Raw genomic sequence first — 24709 nt, forward strand, 5'->3', positions numbered from 1 at the left:
ACAGGTTTTTATTAAAATATAGCTAGCATACAATATCATATTAGTTTTAGGTGTACACCAGTTATTTAAACTTTATATACGTAAAGAAATGATCACCATAAATCCAGCGACCATCTGTCAGTCACTATCTCAATATTATTGACAATAAAATGTTTTAATATCTTTTCTTTCCAAGGAGTTAAAGCCTCAGAAACCTGAACGAAAGGCGCATAAGCAATTTTACTGTCTTTCTGACTGAAAGGGGAGAATACAAAAGAGAAAAAGGCAATTCCCAAAAGGGTGGAGATGAGATAGCATACCTGCATCCCTAGTGCTATTACAAAGGTTCCTTTGCCCCAGGCAGGTTTGGTTGTTTGTATACAAGGTGACAGTATTCCAGGCATTTATACCTCCAGGACAGTTGACATCTTGTGGCAGTATCCTGAAAACAACAGTCATAATATGCAGTCCCAGGTTGCTGAGCTCACAGCACTGCCCCTCTCTGATTCTCTTCCCCACCCCTTACCCTTACTCACAGAGTCTGGAGCTGGGTGAAGCCATGGAAGGTGTCAGACAAGTCATGCTTGAGGGGGTTTGCTTGCAGGTCTCTGAAAAGCACACACTGTTAGCACTGTGCTCTAGGAAAACACCCTAGAACACCCTTCCATTCACACATTGTTCTGGACTGGTAATCCAGTTCTCATTCTGAGTTATCCAAGTTTAGATTAGTATTCAAATATCATTTTAGGATTCCATCCTCAAAGACTTTCCCATCAACCCTTTGCCATAGTCACCTTTTGGCAGGGAGGATAACTAACCACTTACATGATGATAGCAGTATGTGCCTGAGGAAAATTTAGGCCTAGGTCCTTCAGAGAACAGTTTTGGAGATCCAGCCTGATGAAATAAGATAATCAGTGTAACTATGTGTCTCTCCTCTATCCACAATAAGCTAATACAACCCCTTTTCTGCTAATATTAGTTGAACGCAACTGTGTTTAGGGCCACAAACTCGGTGCTGTAGTAGATGTTTTAATTCTATACCATCCAATTTAGTCACCACTAGTTCCATGTAGCTATTTAAATTAATTTAAAATAAAAAAAAATTCAGGCCCTCATTTGTATGAGCTGCATTTCAAGTGTTCAGTAACCACTAACATGTGATTAGTGGCTCTGTACTGGAGAGTACAGATATGGTACATTTCCATCACGGCAGAAAGTTCTTTGCATCTGTGCATATATGGGAAATTTGTTTCTAGGCTAGGTCAGTGAAACTTACATCATGATATGATTCTCAGATCCACAAAGGACCTTCAAATAAAAAAAATGCAAATCATATAAATGAAAGCTTTTTCCAAGTGCATTTTCTATCACAGATTGGATGTAAACTAATGAATATTAAAGATCACGCCACATTATTTTTTTCTTCAGTATCTACTGCTGTCTGTCCTTTTATTCTACAAGTATTTACTGAATGCCTACTAACTGCAAAAATTTGGAGAATAAAAAACCCCTCAACATCTTAGCTTTCCAATGGCTTACAATGTAGTAGGGGAACAAGGCCACCACGAAAAATAAAAACAATATAAACATTAAATTACAACATGAAAGAAATCACAGGACAGTATATAAATTTGAGTGGTATAATCACTAAGGATAAGTGAAAGTAAAAAAATTAAAAATATTACTCTGATATTTAGTAGTAGGAGGAATTCATAAAAGATGTTGAAATTAAAGGATGGATATGTACTACTTTGGTGGAGGAAGGCGATTTCAGGTAAGGAGAGAAACCTGAACAAAGAAATAAAGGTACAAAGCTTTTGGAGGTAGGCCAAAGCCAGACCTTCATGAAGGGTTTGAGTGGACAAATAATTGGAAATCTAATTTTCAAGCCAGAGAGTGATAATGGGAAAATTTTGTTTTTCAGAAAGTTTAACATAGAGATGTACTTAGGTAGATTGGGGAAAGAGGAAAATGGAAATAAGACATTTGACATTTTGAGTTTGAAGTGAGGGTATTACTCAAGAGGAAATGTTGAACAGGAAGCCAGAGGTACCCACAGTTACCTGGGGTTTGGAGAGAGATCAAAGGATACTAAAAGAGATCTAGTTTTGGGAGATACCTGCACAGTGGTTACAGTTGAAGCTATAAGAATAGGTGGATTCTCAAGAGTGTAAAGGGAGAAAATGCAGGGACTAACCTGCATAAAGGGGCAGGAAGAAGAATTTGTTCAAAGATGAACATGAATTAATCAGAAGGAAGAAAACCATATTAGTACTGTCTTAGAGGTTAAGCAGCTCATTTCATGAAGACACACAGTAAATAATCCAAAGAATTAAACAAAAGGAGTTAAACAAAAGAACAAAGCTTTTTTTAAAAACAAAGCTATAAAAGCCTTTTTTTTAAACAGGCAAAAATTATGACTTTTATGCAGTTTCAACCAGGAATAACCACAAGATTATTTACCTAGCCAAAAATGCTCTAACAGATTTAAAAGTCTGCAAATCATCATTTAGATGCCTCCAAAATAGGCAAAAATATTTATCCCAAAAGCCAACCAGGCAAGCCTTGAGGAATCTAACTTGGGAACTTTTTTCCATTATCCATGGATGTCTTCTCCCTCACCCCAGAATGGTGCCCTTCTGATTCAGGCAGCAGCGGGCGTGCAACATTAGCTCTGGTGTCTGCTTACAATAAAGGGCCACTTTTGACAAATTTTGCACACTCCCTGGACACTGGATGCATATCTGCAGAAGAGAAAAAACTATTAGGATTCCAGAAAGCCAAGACCAGAACAAACAGGGATCAAAAGTTAACTGCCAGTATTTCTCTCCAGAACTCCTTTAACATAGAGCAAGAAAGTGTCCTACTTTTCTACCAGGTTTGACTAGGACATGCATTTTTTTCCCCCTAGAACCAGGTGCCCAATCAGAGCACCAGACTTTCTGCAACCAGACCTTACCCAGAGAAGGCGCTCATCTTTGAGGATCACTGTTTGAACATATTTATTATATCCTCTCCAGTGACTTCTCAACTTAGCCCCGGTGTGACTGGGTGTAAAAAGGACTGCAGGTACACAAAGAACTCATCAAGCATTACAGAAAGTACAGTCCTATCACCGCACGATATGCGACATTTGTGCGTGGAGAGCCAGCAGAAGAGCCAGAGGACTCGTCTGTACAAAGAACAATTTAATATTATCCAAAGATAAAGGAGAGAGAAGGTCAAAGTTCAAAGGCTTTTGGACGTAGGCAATGCGAGGGCGCTGGGAAAACTGTGCAGCCTGAGTAATCAGGAGCGGGAGCCGCCTGCGCTACCCCTGGGGAGGCCTCAGGGACGCAATCAGAGCTGCCGGCCCGCAGAAGAGAGCCGAGGGCGAGCGAGCGCGACACACGGCTGGCCAGCAGCTCTGCTTCATTCCAACCTCTAACTTGCTTCTATACCTCGGGTATCGCCAGAGCCCTTTCCACGCCCAGAGCGAGGAGCAGGGCCGCAGCCCAGGGTACCGGGATCGAAGGACTGCCAGGCCCGCAAGGGAACATTTTCTCCCTTCCTTCGTCCTTCTCAGCAGCTCGCGAGACTTGAGTATGTGGCTCCGCCCCACTCCCGGGGAGTGGAGTAGCGCTGAGGGCCAGTTGGCCTGGGGCGGGCTGGGGGTAGGGGCAGCTCGCGGAGGTCAGCGCTCCTCTTCCACTCCCTCTACTTTTCCCCCTTTGAAGGCCTCCCTGACGCCGCTCTTTCACCCCTTCGGCCCTCGCGCCCAGACGCCGAGGTCGCGTCTCCGCAGTGTCTCGGTGCCACTCCATCTGCTCTCAGTAAACATGGCGGGGCGGGCAGGGGACAGGTCCCGCTGTCACCCGGCCCACGTGTTGCGGGCCGGGTTCTTCAGTCGAAGCCAGACCCACACGTGGAGACCCGGCAGGTGGGCCGGACGGGGGCGGGCCGGACGGGTGTGGGCCAGTACAAAGAAGATCCCAAGAACGCTTCAGAGCTGGAAAGAGGGAAGAGGGGAAGAGGGGCGGGGCGAGCCGGTCGCCGGCTTGGGGGCCCGGGAAAATTTTAGATGCGGGTGGCGAGGTGGCAGTACTGTTCGCGTGTGGAAGGAAGGTGGGAAACCAGGAAATAGAGTAAGGATGATGTAGGAGTGGAGGGCATAGGGCAAACCCCAGCGGGAGGAGACGAGCCTGGGGACGCCCTGAGCACCCTGTCACCTTCACCGCTGTCCTGAGACCACGCGGCGTCCGGAGTCTGGCGAGGAGGTAGGCGAGGGGTAGATGCTTCCCTAACTCATTCATTTCCTTTGCCTTCCCAGAAAAAGGGAGTGATACTGATCTCGGGAAGAACGACGGGGATCTTCTTAGCTTTGGCTGAGCCACGGAGGTAAGGGGAAGGTGAGCGCTGTCCCAGGGTGGCCCGTGACCCTGACCCAAAGGTGCGGTACGGGGACCCGGATGGGGAGACCGCGTCTGGAGGGACTAAGTATTAAAGACTTAGAAATTAAAATGTGCACTAAAATAAAAAGTTAGCATTAAGTTTAAAATTAAAATGAGCATTTTAGCGTGGGCTCCCAAAGCCCTGCAGACCTTGAAGAATTCTAAGCACAAGGACAGAATCTTTTGGAGACAGTTGGTCCTGCTGTGGCCCCTTTGCCTTTCGTAGGAGTTAAAGGAATCCAGTGCAGTTTGTGACTGAAATGAGGATTGGGGTAGGGTGGTGCAGAAAGATTCTATTCCTTGTTTTAGACATTTTAAAAGGGGTTCCACAGCCGGCCACTTGTGTCCTGTGTGGAACAACTCAGCTCTTACTTTTGGCTCTCAGTCTCTCAGAGAGATACAAGTCCATAGGGTTGAGGGCAGTGTAGAGTTTTAGAAAGCCACCATCCTGTTTTGAGAATCATGTCTGATGAAGGCTTTGTTACTGGGTCAGGTTTTTTCTTGTCCTGTTTAGATGGCTCTCTCTTCAGCTATCTAGGAGGGCTCTCCACACCTCATGCAAATAGAATTCTATCAGAAAGCCCTGCCAGTTTACCCCAGCAGTAGAGAGTCTCCAGTTCTCTATGTCTGTGTTCCAGTCTATACTGGGACCTCTCTTTATAAGTACTTGCCTATTTATATCGCTAATCCTTTACCACTACACATTCTTATTTGCACACAGCAGACACCTTCTCTCCTCCTACATTCCAGTAGTTTCCATCATCTCTATCATAGTAAAAATGATAAAACTTGAGATGTTGCAATGTACAAAGGCCCAGGGCATCTTTAGATTAAATCAGAGGACTGCTGGGAACATTTTTCTGGGGACTCAACGTTTGCGACTTTGTAGAACATGTGAGCCAAGAGTTGCCAGCTCTGATTTCCTTTCTTCATTGGCCCCAGGAGATTCAGAGTTCAGGTTTCATCTATGTGAGGCCATTATCATTCCAGCCCGGCAACATCTGCCCGAAAACACAGTGTAAGACAGGCGGAAGACAGCCAGGCTTATCTTTCTCCTAGTTGGCAAATATAGAAGACATAGCCTGTAATTAATTATCTGTCTAGATCAGTAGAAATCTAAACTTTGTTCCATGAATGATTGCTACAATTAACATTCTGCTTCTGCTTCCCTGGTTCTGGGAGTGTCAAGGTTGGGGCCCTTCGTGAATAACCTGTAATACCTGCAGATAGTACTATTTCTTTCTCTCATGTTTTGTATCATGCCTTGTAACATTAAGCAAGTTATTTAACTTCTCTAAATCTTAGTTTCCTAGAGAGTGTTCATGTAAAGTACATAACCTGAGACACAGTGTTTTGAGAGTGATAGCTATGGCTACTTTTTCGCTTACTTTATTATTTTTATTATTTATTATAATTATTATTAATGTCCATAAAGTACATAGAATACTGTTGAGTTACGTAGCAGAAGTTCAAAAAATGTTATGTCATCACCTTAGGCTATTTAAATACAGGGCATCCTCTGGTATTTTTTTTCCCCATACCAATAAGTACCCCAGAGGATAGTCTCTAAAGACAGTGTGGTATAAATGGAAAGTGTATGGTTATGGAATGAATAGACCTGGGTTCTAATCTAGCCTCTGACAAGAATCAGCTTTGTAGTTTAGAAAAGATCACTTGAGTCATCTAAGCCTCAGTGTCTTTGTAATCCTATCCTTCCTTGTTCTAAGGACAATGGTATATTTGAGGATTAGTATTTCTGTGCAGGAGTCAGAAAAGCAACTTTCCTATCTTCTCTCGGCCCCTCCTTTCCAATTCCCTCTAGCACACAGTGCCAAGTGTGACTTAGAGTGAAAGCCTAATCCATCTAGGAATGTTGTTGAATGTGAGCTCTCAGCTTCCTATTCTGGAGCCTCTGGAGCTGAGCTGGAGTTTGGGGGCCATGGGGTGATAGGACCATCTGGATCACAGCTATTGGTTCCCCGAAGGGGCCAGAACAAATAACTGCTTTCACTCCACCCCCAGTTCCTGATCTCACCTCAGTCACTCACAGAACCAGACCTTCAGTCTCTGCCCAGCTCCAGACACACAACTTCTCCAGACAGCTCTGCCTCAACAAGGACTGCTTTTCTAGGTAGGTATCTGCCCCAGCAGGATAGGATCACCATCCCTGGCTGTTCCCTTTGCCCCAACTTCCTGGCTGCTTTGCTTCTCCCCGAAGTGCTCCTGCAATCATAATATGAACCCCTGGCTCCAGCAGGTCGCCCTCGTTTTTGCATGCCCACCGCTCTTCGCAGATCTCTGCTGCTGACTGTGGTGTTACAGGTAGAACAGCTGAGAGGTGGGTGGCAAGGCTTATCTGGTAGCATTGCAGAGAATGGAGTGGTTGGCCTAGGGGTACCTGGAATGGAGTTTGGGGCTGCCGTGGAGGGGTTCTTTTTGGGAATCAGTGCTGAAAAGGGGTGCTATTAGGGTGAAATGGGGGGTCATGGGAAGTAGAGTCTGAGGCCGGGGGAGTAGAGGAAGCCATTCTGTTATTATTCTCCATTTCCTCCTCCCTGCTGGGCTGTGGCGCCAGGTTGGGCTCTGCTGGCTTAGTATATTGTAGTAACTGGGTCTGTGCCTGAAAGTGAGGGCAGGGAAATCATCTGAGAAGAAACGTGAAGTAGAGTTGATTTTTCTTTTGTTATGAGGTAGAGACCCAAGAAGACTCATATTTCACAGCTATTCACGTTCAGAAAGGTCTTAGCCAAGTAGTTGTCTCCTGGCTGTCTCACTCAACTGCTTCCTTCCTCCTTATTTTCCCCTGTCAAATCCATACTAGGACCTCCAGACCTTCGAGGGCTGCCACTGAGCTGGCCGGTCCAAGTTTGGTGGGCGTGGGATGCACAGGCTTAAGTAAGGGTGAGTAGCCATGAAGGCACGATAGGCCTCACTAGAAGCTCATTCCTTTGCAGGTCACCCTGGACAATGTCACTTGGTGAAGGAGGACTGTGAGACCTTGGCTGAAAACCAGATTGTAGCCACTTGTTTGTCACTGCCTATCCAAGTGGCAGCCCAGAGCCCAGGAGCAGCAAGCAGCTACAGGTCATAGACAGTGAAGACATGAGTGTGGGGGTGACCACCTCTGCTCCCCTCTCCCCAACCTCAGACACAAGCATGGTCACATCTGCCTTCTCCCTTGTGGACTATGTGGTCTTCATCCTGCTTCTGGTTCTCTCCCTTGCCATTGGGCTCTACCATGCCTGTCGTGGCTGGGGCCGGCATACCATTGGCCAGCTGCTGATGGCAGACCGCAAAATGGGCTGCTTTCCTGTGGCACTGTCCCTGCTGGCCACCTTCCAGTCAGCCGTGGCCATCCTGGGTGTGCCAGCTGAGATCTACCGATTTGGGACCCAGTATTGGTTCCTGGGCTGCTCATATTTCCTGGGGCTGCTGATCCCTGCACACATCTTCATCCCTATCTTCTACCGCCTGCATCTCACCAGTGCATATGAGGTGAGCAGGGAGAAAGAGAGGAGCACATAGGACCCCCAGGGTCAGGGATGGAGAGGAGGAGCAAGGCACATACAAGGGATTCCTGGGTTGCCTCTGCCTAATGAGAGTGACAGGGACCACATTGTGTGTTTATAGGTTCTTTCTAGGTGAGGTCACATGGGGAGAGAAGGAGGGTACTGTGCTGAGTTGGGCCCAGAGTGGTTATGAATTGGATAGTCCCTGTATCCTAGACCTCTAGAAGGAAGTTGTGTGTGGAATTATGCGTCGTGGAGTGGGGAGAAATATCTTTTAAAAAAAATTTATACTCCTACCTAGTACCTGGAGCTTCGATTCAATAAAACCGTGCGAGTCTTTGGGACTGTGACCTTCATCTTTCAGATGGTAAGTGGAGTAAGGCTAAAAATTGAGCCTGAGGAATGGTCGGGGGACCTGAGCTCAGACATGCTGAGGCAGCTGGAGCCTTCCATTCTCTCAAATTGGCAGGATTGAAATTCCTGCTAGAGGTTGGTGTCACTGGAGCCCCCAGAGGCATCCTGCTTCCCCTGCCTTCCAGTTCCAGCACAGACACTATGGTGGCAACAAGCCAAATTTTGGAAGAAGGGAGAGGGAGGTGACCCTAGGTGAAAGGAAGGGAGGCCGTTGAGACGTTGGAGCTGAGGTCCATTTTTCCTCCTCTCTCTGCCCACTCTCATCTCTTCCCCTTACTTTCTCTTTTCTGTACCCAACAGGTGATTTACATGGGGGTTGTGCTCTATGTACCATCACTGGCCCTCAATGCAGGTGAGGGGTCACAGCCCTGAGCTCCCAACCCCGGTAGGCTGGGAGGGGCAGATAGAAGAGAGTGTGCAGAAGAAAATCTGACTTTGGCCTGAGAATTATTTTATTGCATGGGCCCTTGGCTGATCTCCACCAGAGATGGAAGCAGGCTTGCTTCATTTCACTTGAAATTGCTGTGCCCCATCTGAATTGGTTAATCACCACCTTTTGGTGGAGCTCTGCAAATATTTTTTTTCTATTGTGGTAAATGATTTATTTCATCCCTACAATCAAATGCTTTACGTCTTACCAGGGTTTCTCTGGCGTCTCCAATGGGAAACCCTTTTCCAGAGACAGAAATGTGACTTTTATCTCTTTACAGTGACTGGCTTTGATCTGTGGCTGTCAGTGCTGACCCTAGGCCTTGTCTGTACCATCTATACTGCTTTGGTAAGTGCAATAAGTCTTAGGGGAGGGAGGAGAAGTCTTAGGAGGGGAAATAGGAAGAAAAAGAAAAGAAGGGTTGAGATAAGATATAGGTGAGAAGGTAGGATGAAATTCTAGGGTGGAATGAAATGGGATGTAGGAGGTGGGATGGGATTATAGTGGGGGATGGGATGTAGGAGAGGGGATGGCATATGAAGGTAGGGGATGGGGTGGCAATGACAACAGGGTCTCTATGCCTCAGACAGCGATTTAGTGCTCTTGCTGATAGTATGGTGTCCTCACTGGTGAATGATTTTGGTGGATGGTTTTGAAGACACCTGTATCAGGCATGCTTTTTTTTCCTTACAGGGTGGGCTGAAGGCAGTCATCTGGACAGATGTGCTCCAGACACTGGTCATGTTCCTAGGGCAGCTGGCCGTTATCATTGTGGGGTCAGCCAAGGTGGGCGGTTTGGGGCACGTGTGGGATTTGGCTTCCCAGTATGACTACATCTCTGGAATCGAGTGAGTACACCCCTTCCCCTGGCTGGGGTCTCTAGTGCCTGGCTGCTGAGCCCATGCTAGAGCCTGAGCTCAGGGCTATATAGTAAGCAGAGGGCAAGCTATGGAAGCCTTAGGTGCAGCACTGAGACAGGTGGGAAGCCGGCACTGCAATGACAGAGGCTGATCACAGGGGTCTAGCTGGTGGTTAAGGAGGGCCAGGGCATGTTTAGTACCTGAGATGAGGCTGTGGGTTGGAGGAGTGGCGCTCTCCCTCCAACTTGCTGTGCTGTGCCTTGAGTCCACCCACTTCTTGCCTTCAGGAGCTCCTTGGCTCTTGAAGTGATGTCGCTGCCCTTCTTAGACCCCTGTTGTAGGAGGGCAAGGAAGGCTGAGTCTCTCTCTGGGGCTATGGTGCAGTGACCAGGGGCATTTGTTATAGGCTAGATCCAGACCCTTTTGTGCGGCACACTTTCTGGACCTTGGCCTTCGGAGGCGTCTTCATGATGCTCTCTTTGTATGGGGTGAACCAGGCTCAGGTGCAGCGCTACCTCAGCTCCCGCACGGAGAAGGCTGCTATACTGTGAGTACAGGATCAGGAAGACCGGTGGGGCAAAGGCTGGGGGAAGAGAGTGGGCCCCCTGGTTCCATGGAAGCAGTGGGGTGGGGGCGGGCCGTGAGTCTCCTTTCTGGGGCTCAGGAACATGATTGAGGTATCTGTTAATCCCCCTCTCCCCTTGACCCTGGCCTCTTTTGCAGCTCCTGCTATGCGGTCTTCCCTTGCCAGCAGGTGGTCCTCTGCATAGGCTGCCTCATTGGCTTGGTCATGTTCGCCTACTACAAAGAGTATCCCATGAGCATCCAGCAGAGTCAGGCAGCCCCTGACCAGGTGAGAAGGCCTCCCTGGCCCTCTCCACTGCCCAGGAGGGGCCCATCCCTCAAGAGGAGCGTTTGGGTGGCTGCAGAAAGGACTCCTACCCTGGGCAGGAAGTGGATTTAAGTTCTTTTCCACTCTGAGATTCTAGCGATCTAGATGTGAGGATTCCAGCTCCCAGCATCACCTGATCACAATGCTTACCCAGCTGGGTGGGGACTTACCTTCATTGACTCACCGCTATGCACCACATACCCTGCCGAAGGCTGTTACCCACCTGGGGTCTCATCTAACCCTCCCAACAACCTCATTTTACAGAAAAAAGAGGTTCAAGGTGGCCAGCATGCTCAGCTCAGAGCTAGGGTATGAACTGCATCCTCTTTCCAGAGCCCATTTTCTCTCCACTTACTGTGGGGTCACCCTCTGTGCCTGGCCCCTCTTCCTGATGCACCAGACTGGCTGGGGCATGCGGAGCGAGGCTGCCTGCGTGACTCACTCTGGGGAAGGGCTCCCCTCTCAGGAGAACTGTGTACTTCTGCTCTGCCTGCAGTTCGTCCTATATTTTGTGATGGATCTTCTGAAAGGCCTGCCGGGCCTGCCTGGGCTCTTTGTTGCCTGCCTCTTCAGTGGCTCCCTCAGGTACCCTCTTCAATCCTTTCCCTCAGGCTTGGCGTAGCTCACCCCTATTTGGTACAGGGTGATGGGTAGAGGAGCGGATTCCTCTGAGTTTCTCATCGTGCCCATCCGTCTGTGGATGACAAAGGAAAGCTTATCCATGTGGGACAGATGCCCCCTTTTTTGATGAAGGATTCTTTTACAATACTAGGAGTTGGTCTACTGAACAAAACTATATCCCACTCAGGAAAGGACAAGTGTCCTTGCCTCCCAGGCCTCTTTCTTGGCTGCACACGTCACCTACCTTAGGGCGTTATTCACTCAATAGTCCCTTGTTTGGCTTCTCTTGGGACAGCGTGTCTTTCTCTTCCTCCTTTTAGCACCGTATCCTCTGCTTTCAATTCATTGGCAACTGTCACGATGGAAGACCTGATTCGACCTTGGTTCCCTCAGTTCTCTGAAGGCCGGGCCATCATGATTTCCAGACTCCTTGGTGGGGTTATGCTTCCTCTTCTCTTCAGTCACATTCTAAGACACAGCCTGAGCATTGTCAGTCCACTTTAAAGCACCAGCTTTAGCCTTGGCTCAGCACTTGCTGAATGAAGCACACAACCTTGTTTACAGCTCAGTGTACTTCCTGGGGAGGGGGGTGTCTTTGAGTCATCTAGGAATAAGGACAGGGTGGGAGGGACCTGGAGCTGGGGCATGAAGTAACATGCCCTGTGTCTAGGGACGTAGGTAGTGGTTTGGCTGAGGAAGGAGCTTTGCTCCTCTTTGGTGTGTTACCTCACATCTCTTTCCTCCCTTCTTTTCCTCCAGCCTTTGGCTATGGGCTGCTTTGTCTGGGAATGGCCTATATTTCCTCCCAGATGGGACCCGTGCTGCAGGTAATGACTATGGAGGGAAGAAACCCATTTTTAGGGGAGAAACATATTGAAACCAGAAATTGGAGAAGACAGCTACATAGGAGCAGGTGTCAGAAATTGCTCTTTAATGGACTACCTTTAGCTGTGAACAGACTCAAGTAGCCAAAAGTCCCAGGGTCATTTCCTGGGACATGGTTGGCTCAGAGAGATCTAAGGATCAGCCTCAGAGAACCCAAAACATGTTCCCATACCCATTCCTGCCCTCTGGATTCTTGCATTCTGATGGTTCTGGACAGAAGAGGCAGGCAAACATCTGACAAGAGGGCTTTGAGGCAATGCAGATGAGGCTGGGGGTCTCTGAACCTGTGTGTTCTTTTTCCAACCCTGTTCTCTGCAGGCAGCAATCAGCATCTTTGGCATGGTTGGGGGACCACTGCTTGGACTCTTCTGCCTTGGGATATTTTTTCCTTGTGCCAACCCTCCTGTGAGTGACTCGTCTGACTCCACAGTCATGTGCAGAACCTGGGGCATGGCTTGGCAGGGCTCTCACCATGAGTGCTGGGAACTGGTGTGAAGGTTTGGTAGGGCTGGCATTGTGATAGGAGCGTGTGCCGTGTCTCTGGCCAGGGCGCCATCGTGGGCCTGTTGGCTGGACTCATCATGGCCTTCTGGATCGGCATTGGGAACATGATGACCAACATGGGCTCCAGCACGGCACCTTCACCCTTTAACGGGTCCAGCTTTTCCCTGCCCGGCAATCTGACTACTGCCACCATGAACACACTAATGCCCTCAACCACCCGCTCCAGGTGAGTTGGGCCTCATTCCCTTTCTCCTCGGGGAGAGTAGCTCATTTTTGAGGGGTTTCCCAGGGGCCTTGCTAAGGAATGGGCACCAGAGGCCTGAGGGAAATGTTGGATGTTGGATTCCAAGACCCTAGGACCATGCAGGTGGGTAGAGCCAGGTGGCCAAGGAATACTCTATTAGTAAATTTCTGATTGTCCTCACCCTCTACTCTCCCCAGGCCCGCAGGGCTGCAGCGTCTCTATTCCCTGTCGTACTTATGGTACAGCGCTCACAACTCCACCACAGTCATTGTGATGGGCCTGATTGTCAGTCTGTTCACTGGTAAGGAGATATGGGATGGGGACACAGAAACGATGGGCTGAGGGAGGGTGCTCAGGGAATCTGGACTTTGCGGGGAGAAGTGGCCCTGCACTCTGAACTCCTGCATGTCTGTAACAGTCGGTTTCTTGGCTGAGCTCCAGGAGGTGGGAGAGGGTTGGGGACTGGAAACCCCGAGAACAGAGGGCTTGCTGGTTATGTACTGGTTACACGGTAACCAGAGGCACTTTGACCTTCAGGGGGGATGCGGGGCCGGACCCTGAACCCTCGGACCATTTACCCAGTTTTGCCAAGACTCCTGGCCCTCCTGCCCCTGTCCTGTCAGAAGCGACTTCACTGCAAAAGCTACAGCCAGGTAACACCTATGTTTTCCAGATTGACCCCTTCCTTAACCTCTCCAGACTACCGCCGAACCTTCCAGACTTCCTTTCATCCCCCACCCAGCATCCCTTTCTCTAGCAGCTGCCCAGGCTCCTTCCCACAAGGAAGCACTGGCTTCATAGGCAGAGGCTCTTAGCCCAGGGAGGCACACAGCGTGCTGGCCTCCCCTCTCCTCTCCCCCTTGCTCTGGTCTCCCTTCTAGCCAGGCTCAAAGCAAAGTCTTTCACCTTTTCTGCTTAAGTTCCTTCCCCACCCCTTTGTTTCCTGTTCACCTCACACCTCTCCCTTTGCTCTGTGTCCCCAGGACCTGTCCATGGACACTGCAGTGTTTCCAGAGAAGATGAGTAATGGGATGCTGAAGGGCAGCAGGGACAAGGAGGCCATGGCAGTGGCGGAAGAGGGCCTAGCCCACCAGGGGAGCAGCCCCACCTTCATACTCCAGGAGACCTCACTGTGATCTGGACTCAGGAACCAGCCCTAGAGGCCACCCTGCAGTACAGGGATGAGTTTCTTGATGTATTCTGCAGGGACATTCAGGGACTGGATGACTAACGACCTGGCCTGCGCCAAAGGAATTTGTTCTTTGGAGTTCATGGTACAGTAGAAGTTGTCGAGTCAAGGCACAGATTCTGTCAGCCACAGAGGGCTCTGTGACTTCTTTTTGGATGTCTATGACATCCAGGCCCTTCTCATTCTTATCTGTTTACCTCCATTCTTGAGAGGGAAGTTCTGGTGTCCCTGGGAGGCCTCTCAGAACAGGCAGGTATGTTCATATCCTTTGTGTAGGGTACAGAAAGCTTTCTATCCCACTGTCCCCACCCCTACCTCTATGGGCACTTGGGGATGGGGCAGATATTGAACCAGGAAACCAGGGCATGACCAGGTCCACTGTGAAGTGTGCCATCAATCTGACTCCTGAGCCATACCACCCTAGTGTCATTTTGTCATCTGTGCTCGTTTCCTTTTGGAGTTTCTTCTCCACGTATCTTTGTTCCTAGAGAATAAAAACTGCTATCAGACCTAGAATCTAGGCTCCTGTACTGTTTGCAGCTGCTCTTGTCCACTCTAGCCCCATCCCTGGAGAGGATAAGAGCCTCAATTTCCCATGCACTGGTCTGCTGAGGAGAAGCAAAGGGAACTAGCTCTAGCTCAGTGAGGTTTCAAGTCATGCCCCTGGCATGTCTGCAGGGGGCAGCATTGTGCTCATCAGGGTGGAAGATGTACACTCCCCTTTCTGCTTCTCCTTCCCTGTGCTCATTCTTCTTGTCCCACTTCCCTTGTCCTTGGCCAAAACAATCACTGCTGCTCTGAGATTTTCACTTTTGGGGCTAGAGAAAGAATGCTGTCATTTGGCTTTAAAAATAGAACATTCATGGTAGACTTTTATGGTCTCATGAAGAACACTGTGCTCATTCCCACCCACACCTGGTCTCTGCCCCTGCTTGGCCCTTTCAGCTGCCCAGAAGTAAATCTGCACAAGCTTTCCAGGTTCCTCAGCAGAGATTTAGTCCCAGGCAGATCTGTGGACAGTCCCAGAAAATGCCAGGCTGATTCCGCTCTGAGATTTGCTCTCCTCTTGGCAGCCCCTCCACCTGCGGGACACTTCCTGGCTAACTGCTCCACCTCACTGAGCTGCCAGTGTTCTAGGCCTAACCAGGCTCTCATTCGTTCATTCAATATATTTATCCACCTACTACATGCAAGGGCTTTACCTGGTCACCATTTTACAGAAAAGGAAATAACTGCCCCCTAGGACCCTCTACCAGCTGTCACCGTTGGCATTTCAGAGTCTCCCCCATTTAGTATTAAAGTCTTGCATTTTAGCTATATTTTCATAGAAGGGAAAAACCTACAGGACTCAACACTTTTAAGAATTATGATATTTAAGGGGAAATGCTAAAAAGATATAATTCTCCATATAAATAATTTAGACTCTAGCAGAACGAAGATGCTTTTTCATTTCTAACTCAGTAAACCTTTTCATACAGCACTTTAAAAGTACCATTTAATGATTATGAGGGTAGAGTCTAATGAGAAAGTTCAAACACTGGGTTCATTTATTTAACTCCTTAAGCTTCAGGTTTTTTGGTCTATTAAATGTGGATTTCATAGGATTATTTAAGGATTTAAAATTATATTTCACATAAAGGATTTATACATTCCTTAAATAACAATTCTTGTAATTATTGCAGTTTTTAAGCACTTTTCAGGTACTGCCTGATTTTATGCCGTGGGAAAGAAGTATATCCCATATCATCTATGTTTTTAATGTTTAAAGTAACTGGATTACTTGGCTATTGAGTAGTTGGGGCAGAGCTAGAGCTAGAACTTGGTCTGTAACTTCCAGTAACCCACCAAACTTGTATCTCTGTTGTCATGGAAGCAATATCCTTTTAGATAGGGCGTTCACACTGGTGACAAGGTCTCTCCTGAGACAGCAGTCCAGAGGACAGTGAGGCACCAAATGGGGTGCTACCATACCATCATTCTAGAACCTTTCTAGGTCAGTTGCTTCCCAACATCCTTGGCTAGACCCAAGGTAAGAACATATTTCACTTCACGATCCAATACACTCATACACTGCATTATGGTACTGAAACATTTTGCGAAAATGTACCTCTGGGTAGAGTTAATGTTTTCTGAGCTCTTCGTCTCCCATTCTTTTCTTGGGTAATTCAGTACCCATTATGTGGAGCAGAGCAAGGTAGGAATTCATGCTGAGGCTGCCTGATATGGACGGCAGAGCTCAAGTGAAATGAGGGAAGCCATGCTTAGGATGTAGCAGCCCAGCTTGGATGTAGCTTGAGCACAGTGAGGGGAACGCAGGAGCAATCAGCTGTGGGGTGTTGGAGCCCAAGCTAGACAGGGAGAGTGTCCATGTGAGCTGGTAGCCTGGTGTGGGGTTGGAGCATGAAAAAGGCATCCCCACAAGAAAGACTTGATATGAGTTGTCAGCTAGAGGGAAGTGAGGTTGGAGTCCATGCACAGGGGCAATTTGATATGGAGGTTCAGTCTGAGCAGCCTGAGGAGGGCATTTACAAGATGGAAGTGGCTTGGCATGGGTTGTCAGAGCCAGTGTGTGTGTGTGTGTGTGTGTGTGTGTCCGTCCATGTCTGTCCGTCCGTGTGTGTCCCACAAGGAGAATCAGACCACAAACAGAATGAAAGCATCCACACATGAGTAGCCCAACTTTGATGCAATGAAGAGGGCATCTGTATAAGAGGAAGGAAGACCTATGGTCAGATGGGAGCTCAAGTAGGGTGAGGAGGTCATTGCTGTAGAGGCAGCCTAAGCAGGGTGATGAAGACGTCCACGCAGGGGCCAGCCCATTGCAGCCCAGTGCAGTTTCAGAGCCTGAGTAGGATGAGGAGGGCATGGCATATATGCAAGAGACAGTGATGGGGCTTTGACTATGTACAGAGAGATTAATCAAGTAAATATATTAAGGGTAAGGTGAGCCATGTTTCTCACTATTGGAGAAGGGCGTTACATGAATGGAAAGGAAGAAATCAAGAATGAACTTGTGGTGGTTAATTGGAATAGGAGATACCAGCATATGTTTATGGTTTTCAAGAGATCTATATAGATGTAGAAATAAATAGGGATAGAAGAAGCTCTGTCCACCGAAGGTTTGGGTGCAGTAGCAGCCCAATAGCAGTAAATGCTTAGTGCCTGGATCTTGAATTCTAAATATCATTCTCCACTAAAGACAACAAAATAAAAAACCACAGGGCTTCTTGGAAAAATAGCTGATTCTAGGGCTGGGACATCTTGTACCAGAAAGCAAAGAACTCCTCAAGGAATGATTACGTTATATCAAAAGGACACAGAAGCTAATTTGAAGGGATTCCAACTGGCCAAATCTGGGACGATCTGAACATTAAAATAATTGTGATGGATTTTAAGCCATTGAAGATATGAGTTTATACTGATAAAAGTAAGTAATCAGAGTTTAGATGAGGAATGGTATACTTACATAGACTCAGATATTTCCCTCTGCAAAATACTAATTACAAGGGAAAAAGAAAGAATAACTTTGTAGTGAATAAGCCTGGTAGACACCGTCTTGATTAAGTGATCAAAATGAAGGACAATTCAGTCATGCATCATCTGATAAGACGCAATAGGAAGAGCATAAGCATTTCTGTGATACTCCATCAAAGATGTACAACCTGCACCTAATCATAAGAAAACATCAGACAAAATAAAATTGAGAGACATTCTATAAAATAAGTGACCGGCGATTTTTAGAGGGACTGCTAGGGAGATTGGTTTAGAGCCAAGCAGAGCAGGGAAAAAAAAACTCTGGAAATCACAAATCAGTTCTCATGTGAATTCCTGGGCCGATTTCACATTGCCCAACAAGCCAAAATTTGGGACTTTGAAAAGAGTAAAATTCAACTGGTAAAATGATCAAGAAAAAAGAAGGCACAAGTAATTCCAGAAATAAAAAAAAATACATAAATACAAATACTGTAGATAATAAGATGATAGAAATTATGAACAACTCTAGACCAATAAATTAGAAACTTTAGATAAAATGGACAAATTACTAGAAAAATATTACTAAAAAGAGATTAAGGAATGATAGAATATCTAAACAGTCCTATCAGAGAAATAGAAACAGTAGTAAAAAAAAAAAAAAAAAAAAATTTATTGTGAAGAAACTCGCGCCCGCATGACTGTGAGTGAGTTCATCTTCAAGGAATAAATAGTTAAATTTTGGAAATGGTTCAGACTATAGAAGAGAAACTCTCTGAATGCATTTTCCAGACCACAAATGCATTAAAAGTTTGACAATTTAAGTGTGTCTAGTTGGACCCATCTAATACCAACACCGGAGATGGCATAGGAAGACAGAAATAGAAATATAGATCAATCTTAACGTGAACATAGATGCAAAATCAAAAATACTAGTGAACCGGAATCCAGCAATATATATGAAAAAGATAGTATATCATCATCACCAGCTGAGTTTATTTCAGAAACGAGAGGTCATTTAAAAATAGAAAAATAGTACAGTCTTCAACATTAATAGATTAAAGCAAAAATCCACTATCATCTCAACAGATGCAGAGAAGTTGTTTTATAAAGGTTAACATTCGTTTATGAGAAAAACTAGCTCTAGAAGGACTTCTCTAACCTTATGATTAAGGGTATTCTTGGAAAAGTTCTACAGCAAAACTTTAAAAACTTAAAGGTAAAATAATTGAACTAATTCTTTTAACCATAATCAAAGTTTTTTGTTTTTTGGGTTTTTTTTTTTTTTAAGGGAAATAGGACAAAAATGTAATGGTAAAGGATTGAAAAGCTTTCTTTTTTGAGGTCAGAAACAAGGTAAGGATGTTGCTAGTACAATTTCATTTCACCATTGCACTTGATATTCTAGTTAGCACAGTTACACAGAAGCTCAAAGCAAAGAAAAAGAGTGATGAATTTGACCATATTAAAATTTAAAACTTCTTTTCAACAAAAGACACCATTAAAAGAGTAAAAACGACAACATACAAAAATTAGAGAAAACCTATTTTCTTCACATATAACTGCCTTAAAGAACATGTGATGTAAAGAACACCTAACAACCGACATGAAAAAGACAAATCATCCGATTAAAAATGGGGAAAGGATTTGAACTGACATTTTACAAAAGAGGACATGCAAATGACCTATAAACAGGTGAAAAGGAATTCACTCTTGTAGTAATCAGAGATATACCAATTAAAACTCAAACGAGACAGTACGTACTTAACAGATTGGCCAAAAAAATGACTTCATGTACTGTTTGGAGCCATTGACTTGATTCATGCTAAAGTAGCCACGGTTTTACCCATCATTGCTTTTGTACCATCAGTGCAAATGTCCAGAGTGAAAAGGGTACATTATATCTCATTATTATCATAGGAGAAAATAATTTTAACTTCAATGATAAGTTCCTTGAAAAGGTCCCAGGGTCTTGAGGTTGACCACACTGTGAGAACCATTGCCCTGAACCAGATGTACAAAAACTTTCCTAGCAACATAATTACTCCAAACTGGAGACAAAAGTTCATAAAAACTAGTATTACATTTGTACGGGAATGCTATGCAGCAGTGACAGAAAATTAACTACAACCACACACATCAACAAGCTGAAATATTGATCAAAAGGAAGTGAGTCATAGAAGAAAACAGATTCCATTTGTTAAAGCTCAAAACAGAAAAAAAAAGCTCTATCGTTCATGGACCCATGAAGATGCGGTAAATCCCTAAAGAAAGCAAGGGAATGATTAACCCCAATGCCAGGAGCATGTTTACCCCAAGGGAAGAGGATGTATGATATGATCAGGGAGGGGGGCTTTGCAGAGACTAGTTCTTCACTGGGTGGAAATATCAGAAAGGTTCACTTTAAACATCACAAATATGTCATATGCTCTATATTTTTCAATACGATTTTAATCTAACATGATACTTATTGACATAGTTCTCATTTCCAATACATTAAGAAGAAAATTAAGATGCAGAATCATATATAATATATGCCTTTTGTAGTAAAAATGAGAAAAAAAGTTAATAGCTGTGTATGCACAAACTGTCTCTGGAAGGGTATAAGGAAACTAACAAGGATGGATGCCTGTGAGAGGGGACAGGGGTGGGATGGGAGTCTTCTCTCTCATCTGTCTACACGTTTTTATACACTTTGATTTTGAACAATTCTTGTATTACTGATACAAAAACATTTTTAAAAGCCCTATACATCTGGAAGTTAAAATACTTCTGAATAACACCTCACGAAAGATAAAGCAAACTGGAAATTATTTAGAAATGTATTGCAACTTCAGTGTTATTTCACAGCAAAAAAGGTGGCTTTAGACAAGCAATCTTATAAATGTTGAACAATCTGATGGGCAAAAACATATGTCATTTAATTTGCTTTTCTTGATTACTATTGAGTTTGAGCAACTTTTTTCTCTTCTTCTCTTCCTCACCCTTCTCCTTCTCTGCCTTCTTCGCTTTCTCTCCCTTCTCTTCCTCCTCCTCTTCCTCCTTTTTTGGTTCGGATTTTTCTGTGAATTTTCTGGTCATATCCTTTGTCAATTTAAGTAGCTGTCAACAGAATTCTGTATATATTCTGGATATTAATTCAAAGCAATTATTTTTTTCTCTCTTTCCCTTTTCTTTGAACTTAAAGTATTTCTTTTAGCAGAGGTTTTAAATTCCTATGAGAATAAATCTGCGTTTTTGTTTTTTTTTTTTTATGGCTTCTGGGTTTTGTATCTTGTTTAGGAAGACATTCTCCACACAAATATTATTAAAAATATAGTTTAAAAACTTTTAAAATTGTAAGTTTCATTTGTACATATCTATAGATCTGTTCTGCACTTTATTCCACTGATCTATTTGTCTATTTTTATCTCCTTAGTTTTATATTACTAAATCTATTTGTATTATGTTTATATAGCTTTATATATTTTTATATTTACATTTTCATATACTGTAGGGTGAATTCCCACTCAATAATCTTTTTCAGATTTTTTTAGACTGCTGTTGAACATTTTCTCTTCCAGAAGAGAAGCAGAATTCTCAAATTCCAATTTAAAAATCTTGTTAAGATTTGGTTGGGAAGACATTAAATTTATAGATTAATTTGATTGTCCTGAATGACAGTAGCATAGAAACTGCTTTTCCTTGATGATGTAAATACCAGATCCGAGTGGCTTTCCATGCAGACTCTCCTTTATGAATTGTATTTGATCCTGACGGGCAATTCCAAGGAGCCGTGGTTCTGTCTGAACTGTCCATGTGGGGTCCTCAGTACCCAAAGTATGGATGGTGCTTATAGTGGGGGTCCTCTCTCTTCTTTGGACAGGTGCTATAACTAAAAACTGGCAAGCAGGCTCGGATGCAAAAAGCCCATTTAACTTGCAATATTTCCATGTGGAAATGCAGTAGTAATTCTAACCAACCTCTACTTAACCACCTCAGCAGATTGAGTGAGAGATGCTATCTATTCTGCAAAACGTACTGACTGGTGGCCAAAACCTACTAAAATCCCAGCCAGAGCTAGCAGGCTACTTTCTAAAGCAATCATATACACATGGCTCCCACTGGTTGAGCTGTATACATGCCAAGAATCAGTTGTGTTTTTTCTCCAAACTGAGTTTACCAGTTGTACTTGTTATTGTCATTATATATGGTCACCTTGCTGTCAGGTGGGAGTAGAAGTCCAGGTTCCCCACAGAGCTCCTGTTGAGACCCTGAGAAGGACAGTGTCCCCACATCCTGGCTGGGAGGGGAAAGGATGCTCCCTACATCATCTCTAGTGACACTGGAGGAGGGAAGGCTCTATTTTCTGACTTTATGGATTTGCCTATTCTGAACATTTCATATAAATGGAATCATAAAATATGTGGTCCTTTATGACTGGCTTCTTTCATTTAGCATAATGTTTTCAAGGTTCATCCATGTTGTAGTATGCATCAGTACTTCATTCCTTTTTATTGCTGAATAATATTCCATTTTGTGAATATATAGTATTTTGTTTATCCATTCAACAGTTGATAAACATTTGGGTTGTTTCCACTTTTTGTTTATTATAAATAATGTTGCAATGAACATTCATGTACCAGTTCTCATGTGAATATGTTTCCATTTCTCTTGGTTATAGACCTAGGAGTGAAATTGCTGGGTCGTGTGATGACTCTATGCTTAATCTCTTTTGAATTAGGAACTCAGTTTGTAACTCCTACTGCCCCAAAGACACAAGGCTCTGCTGCACCCTTGCCAGCAAAATGGATGTCTTTTTCCAAAGCCCATTTTCTCCTGGGGTCCATTTCTGATTTGGAGACTGACATGGGTACAATTGGTTGTTGGAGCTTCAAAGGAGACTAGATAGTGAGTTCTTCCACAAATATGAGGAATTTTCCAATGGAGCTGGCCAACCAGAAAACAAGACAAATATCCAATAGAATGCCATATCTAGCAAGTGGTAAATCCCGCCACATCCAGCGCAGCTCTGGAAAATAAACCTGAGTGAGAACGGTGGGAGATGAAGAAAAGAAAGAAGACAGAAAGCTGGGATCGGAAGGCCCACTGTCCACTGATGATGGAGTAGAGAGCGATTTTATTTTTGTAAGTCGCTTTTATACAAGAGCATACATTTGCTGGCTAAAATGAGATTATCCCCACCCAACCTCCACATCCTACTATAATCATTTGCATTTCCGTAGATTACCACTACCCAATACAGCCTGCTATCGTCATTTGCATTTCAACACCCGCATTGTTTTCTGATCAGTTCCTACTTCCCAATTCTTAGGGGGATTTGTGGAGGTGAGGCAATCCTTGGTTGGCCTCACAGATTGCAAGGACCTTGTCAGTTTACAACCTTCTCTCCACAGTAGAGTATCCATCAACAGGAGATTGGCTAGCACATTATGGTGCAGCCATGCGTTGGAATACTATGCAGCCCTTGAACAGAATAAGATAGCTTAAAAGATAATGGTGTCAGAGGACCTTTGAGATATGATTAATGTGTGTTCTGTTCTACCATTTGTATTTTAAAAGGAGCTGTACATATTTACATATTTGTTCATGTATTCAAAAGTCTGGAATGATATACAAGAAACTGATAACAAAGATTACTTCTAAAGAAGGAAAAAAGAGACTAGGATGGAAGGGGGTTGGCTTATTGGTCTGAATTCTGTATATGCCATGTGCATATATAATCTATTCAACATATTTAAAGATAAAAATGTTTGCCATACATACAAATTGGCTATTAAACATTTGGTAAATTTTACTCATTTTAGAATGTACTGAAATAAAACCAACAGTGGGTATTATCTACATTGTGATAAAAAGTGACAGCACAGATGCCATTGATGCTAATGATATCTCAGGATCACCAACCTCAACTTCTGGGCTAAAGGTTGCCTGCCCACCCACAACTGTGAAACAGTATCCATCTGTTCCATAAAATTGGCACTTCCCTAAGCAGCCAATTCAGATGTCTGAAGCAATGACATTGAAGACATAGAGAACTGTTAATAAAAATAACTATTCCATCCTAAGAAGCAAGAAACTGTCTTCCGCCCACACTCCATATACTGTGGGAGAGTTTCTGTGATTCTTCCGTGAGAAGTTGAGAAAGACCCATGTAATACTATTAGGCCAGTGACTAGTAGTATTAAAACCTGATGAGTGAGATTAAAAATACTTTCAGCTGAATCATTTAGGATGCTTCCAGCAGCATAAACAGAATACCCACCTCGAAGAGGCTCAAACAACAAGGACATTCATTATTTCACAAAACAAGAAATCTGGAGAAGAGAATTCCAGAAGTAGCTGCCTACTTCAGAAGTTCAACAATGGCAGAGCTCTGGGTCAGTCTCTCTGACTTTCACATGACTTTTTCTCCACGGTGACAAAACGACTTCCGCTATTCTCAGCACCCCATCTTCCATGAGATTATTGCAGGCAGAAGGCATGAAAGACTTCCTACATTGATCTCTCGATCTCTCTCCCTCTCTCTCTCTCTTTCCCCCAACCCCCTTGTTTTTAATCAGGGAGGGAAACCTTTCCCAGAAGCCACCAAAAGACTTCTCATCAAATGCAATTGGTCAGAAATGTGTTATATGCCCACCTCCAAAGCAATCACAGACAAAGGGAAAAGAGATTACCATGTTGGGCTTGACCAAACACAATTCATCCTTGAAACCTGGGGGAGAGGGTTGCCTATTTTTTGTTTGAAATTCATTTTTAACTGTGTGTCCTATATTTTTACTTGTTAAATTTGGCAACCTTACTGGGTGATACCACCATCTTTCTTAAGTCGGTTGCTGCCGCGGTCCAGCCACGACAGGATCCAGGGGGCCCCGAAGGTGGGCAAGGCGTCGGCGCGGGAGACAGTCGACTACACAGCTCAGAGGCGGTGTGACACTGTTCCGTTTTATTGTGATTTGAGTACAACTTTTATACTTTTTATTTGGCATTTGATTATACTTTGTTGTTAAGGTAGCAGGGAGTTAAATTTCTGTGGTTAGGCGGAGCAGAAAATCTTATAGAGTATATTATTATTAATGTTCATGATTAACTAGTACATTTTTCTCTCAATCATTAGAACAGAACTACCTGATGGAACAATCTAAACTTTTAATTCTTATATCTATTACGTAAGATACAGATTGATTTAAGTAAAGGTGATAGATAGATGTATTCATAACAGCAAGTATTGGCTTGTGGGCAGACATTGTTCTTCTTTCTGCCTGAAGAAATCTTTTA

General features: G+C 44.6%; 2 protein-coding genes across 8 annotated transcripts in view; one reads left to right on the top strand and one right to left on the bottom strand.

Annotated features, from left to right (window-relative positions):
* Positions 1 to 3815, bottom strand: part of ATRAID (all-trans retinoic acid induced differentiation factor) — a 4917-nt gene extending 1102 nt beyond the window's left edge. For 2 of the 3 annotated variants that reach the window (XM_039887572.1, XM_039887573.1), the window contains exons 1-5: positions 3423 to 3815; positions 2605 to 2726; positions 805 to 876; positions 516 to 587; positions 300 to 421 (exon numbers count right to left, since the gene is read on the bottom strand). In XM_039887572.1, the coding sequence (XP_039743506.1) occupies positions 300 to 421; positions 516 to 587; positions 805 to 876; positions 2605 to 2726; positions 3423 to 3785 (751 nt within the window). In that variant the 5' untranslated portion in view covers positions 3786 to 3815. The remainder of the gene's footprint in view (positions 1 to 299; positions 422 to 515; positions 588 to 804; positions 877 to 2604; positions 2727 to 3422) is intronic. The other variant, XM_039887571.1, reaches the window with a different exon arrangement.
* On the top strand, positions 3425 to 14476 carry SLC5A6 (solute carrier family 5 member 6). Of its 5 annotated transcripts, none has more exons than XM_039887570.1 (18): positions 3425 to 3564; positions 4292 to 4359; positions 6435 to 6543; positions 7367 to 7907; positions 8223 to 8288; positions 8636 to 8687; positions 9046 to 9113; positions 9459 to 9613; positions 10032 to 10172; positions 10349 to 10478; positions 11014 to 11102; positions 11459 to 11571; positions 11898 to 11965; positions 12342 to 12428; positions 12572 to 12753; positions 12969 to 13072; positions 13309 to 13424; positions 13755 to 13927. In XM_039887570.1, the coding sequence occupies exons 4-18, from the start codon at positions 7515 to 7517 to the stop codon at positions 13905 to 13907; spliced, it is 1917 nt and encodes a 638-aa protein (XP_039743504.1). In that variant the 5' UTR covers positions 3425 to 3564; positions 4292 to 4359; positions 6435 to 6543; positions 7367 to 7514; the 3' UTR covers positions 13908 to 13927. The 5 variants fall into 5 exon arrangements, with proteins under 5 accessions (XP_039743504.1, XP_039743503.1, XP_039743500.1 ...); XM_039887569.1 differs by lacking the exon at positions 3425 to 3564 and adding an exon at positions 3634 to 3773; XM_039887566.1 differs by lacking the exon at positions 3425 to 3564 and adding an exon at positions 3759 to 3901 and having other exon boundaries at positions 13755 to 14476.
* Positions 14477 to 24709: the final 10233 nt, after the last annotated feature.

The sequence above is a fragment of the Pteropus medius genome, unplaced genomic scaffold (genome assembly GCF_902729225.1).
Source record: "Pteropus medius unplaced genomic scaffold, Ma_sr-lr_union100, whole genome shotgun sequence".
Taxonomy (NCBI): domain Eukaryota; kingdom Metazoa; phylum Chordata; class Mammalia; order Chiroptera; family Pteropodidae; genus Pteropus; species Pteropus medius.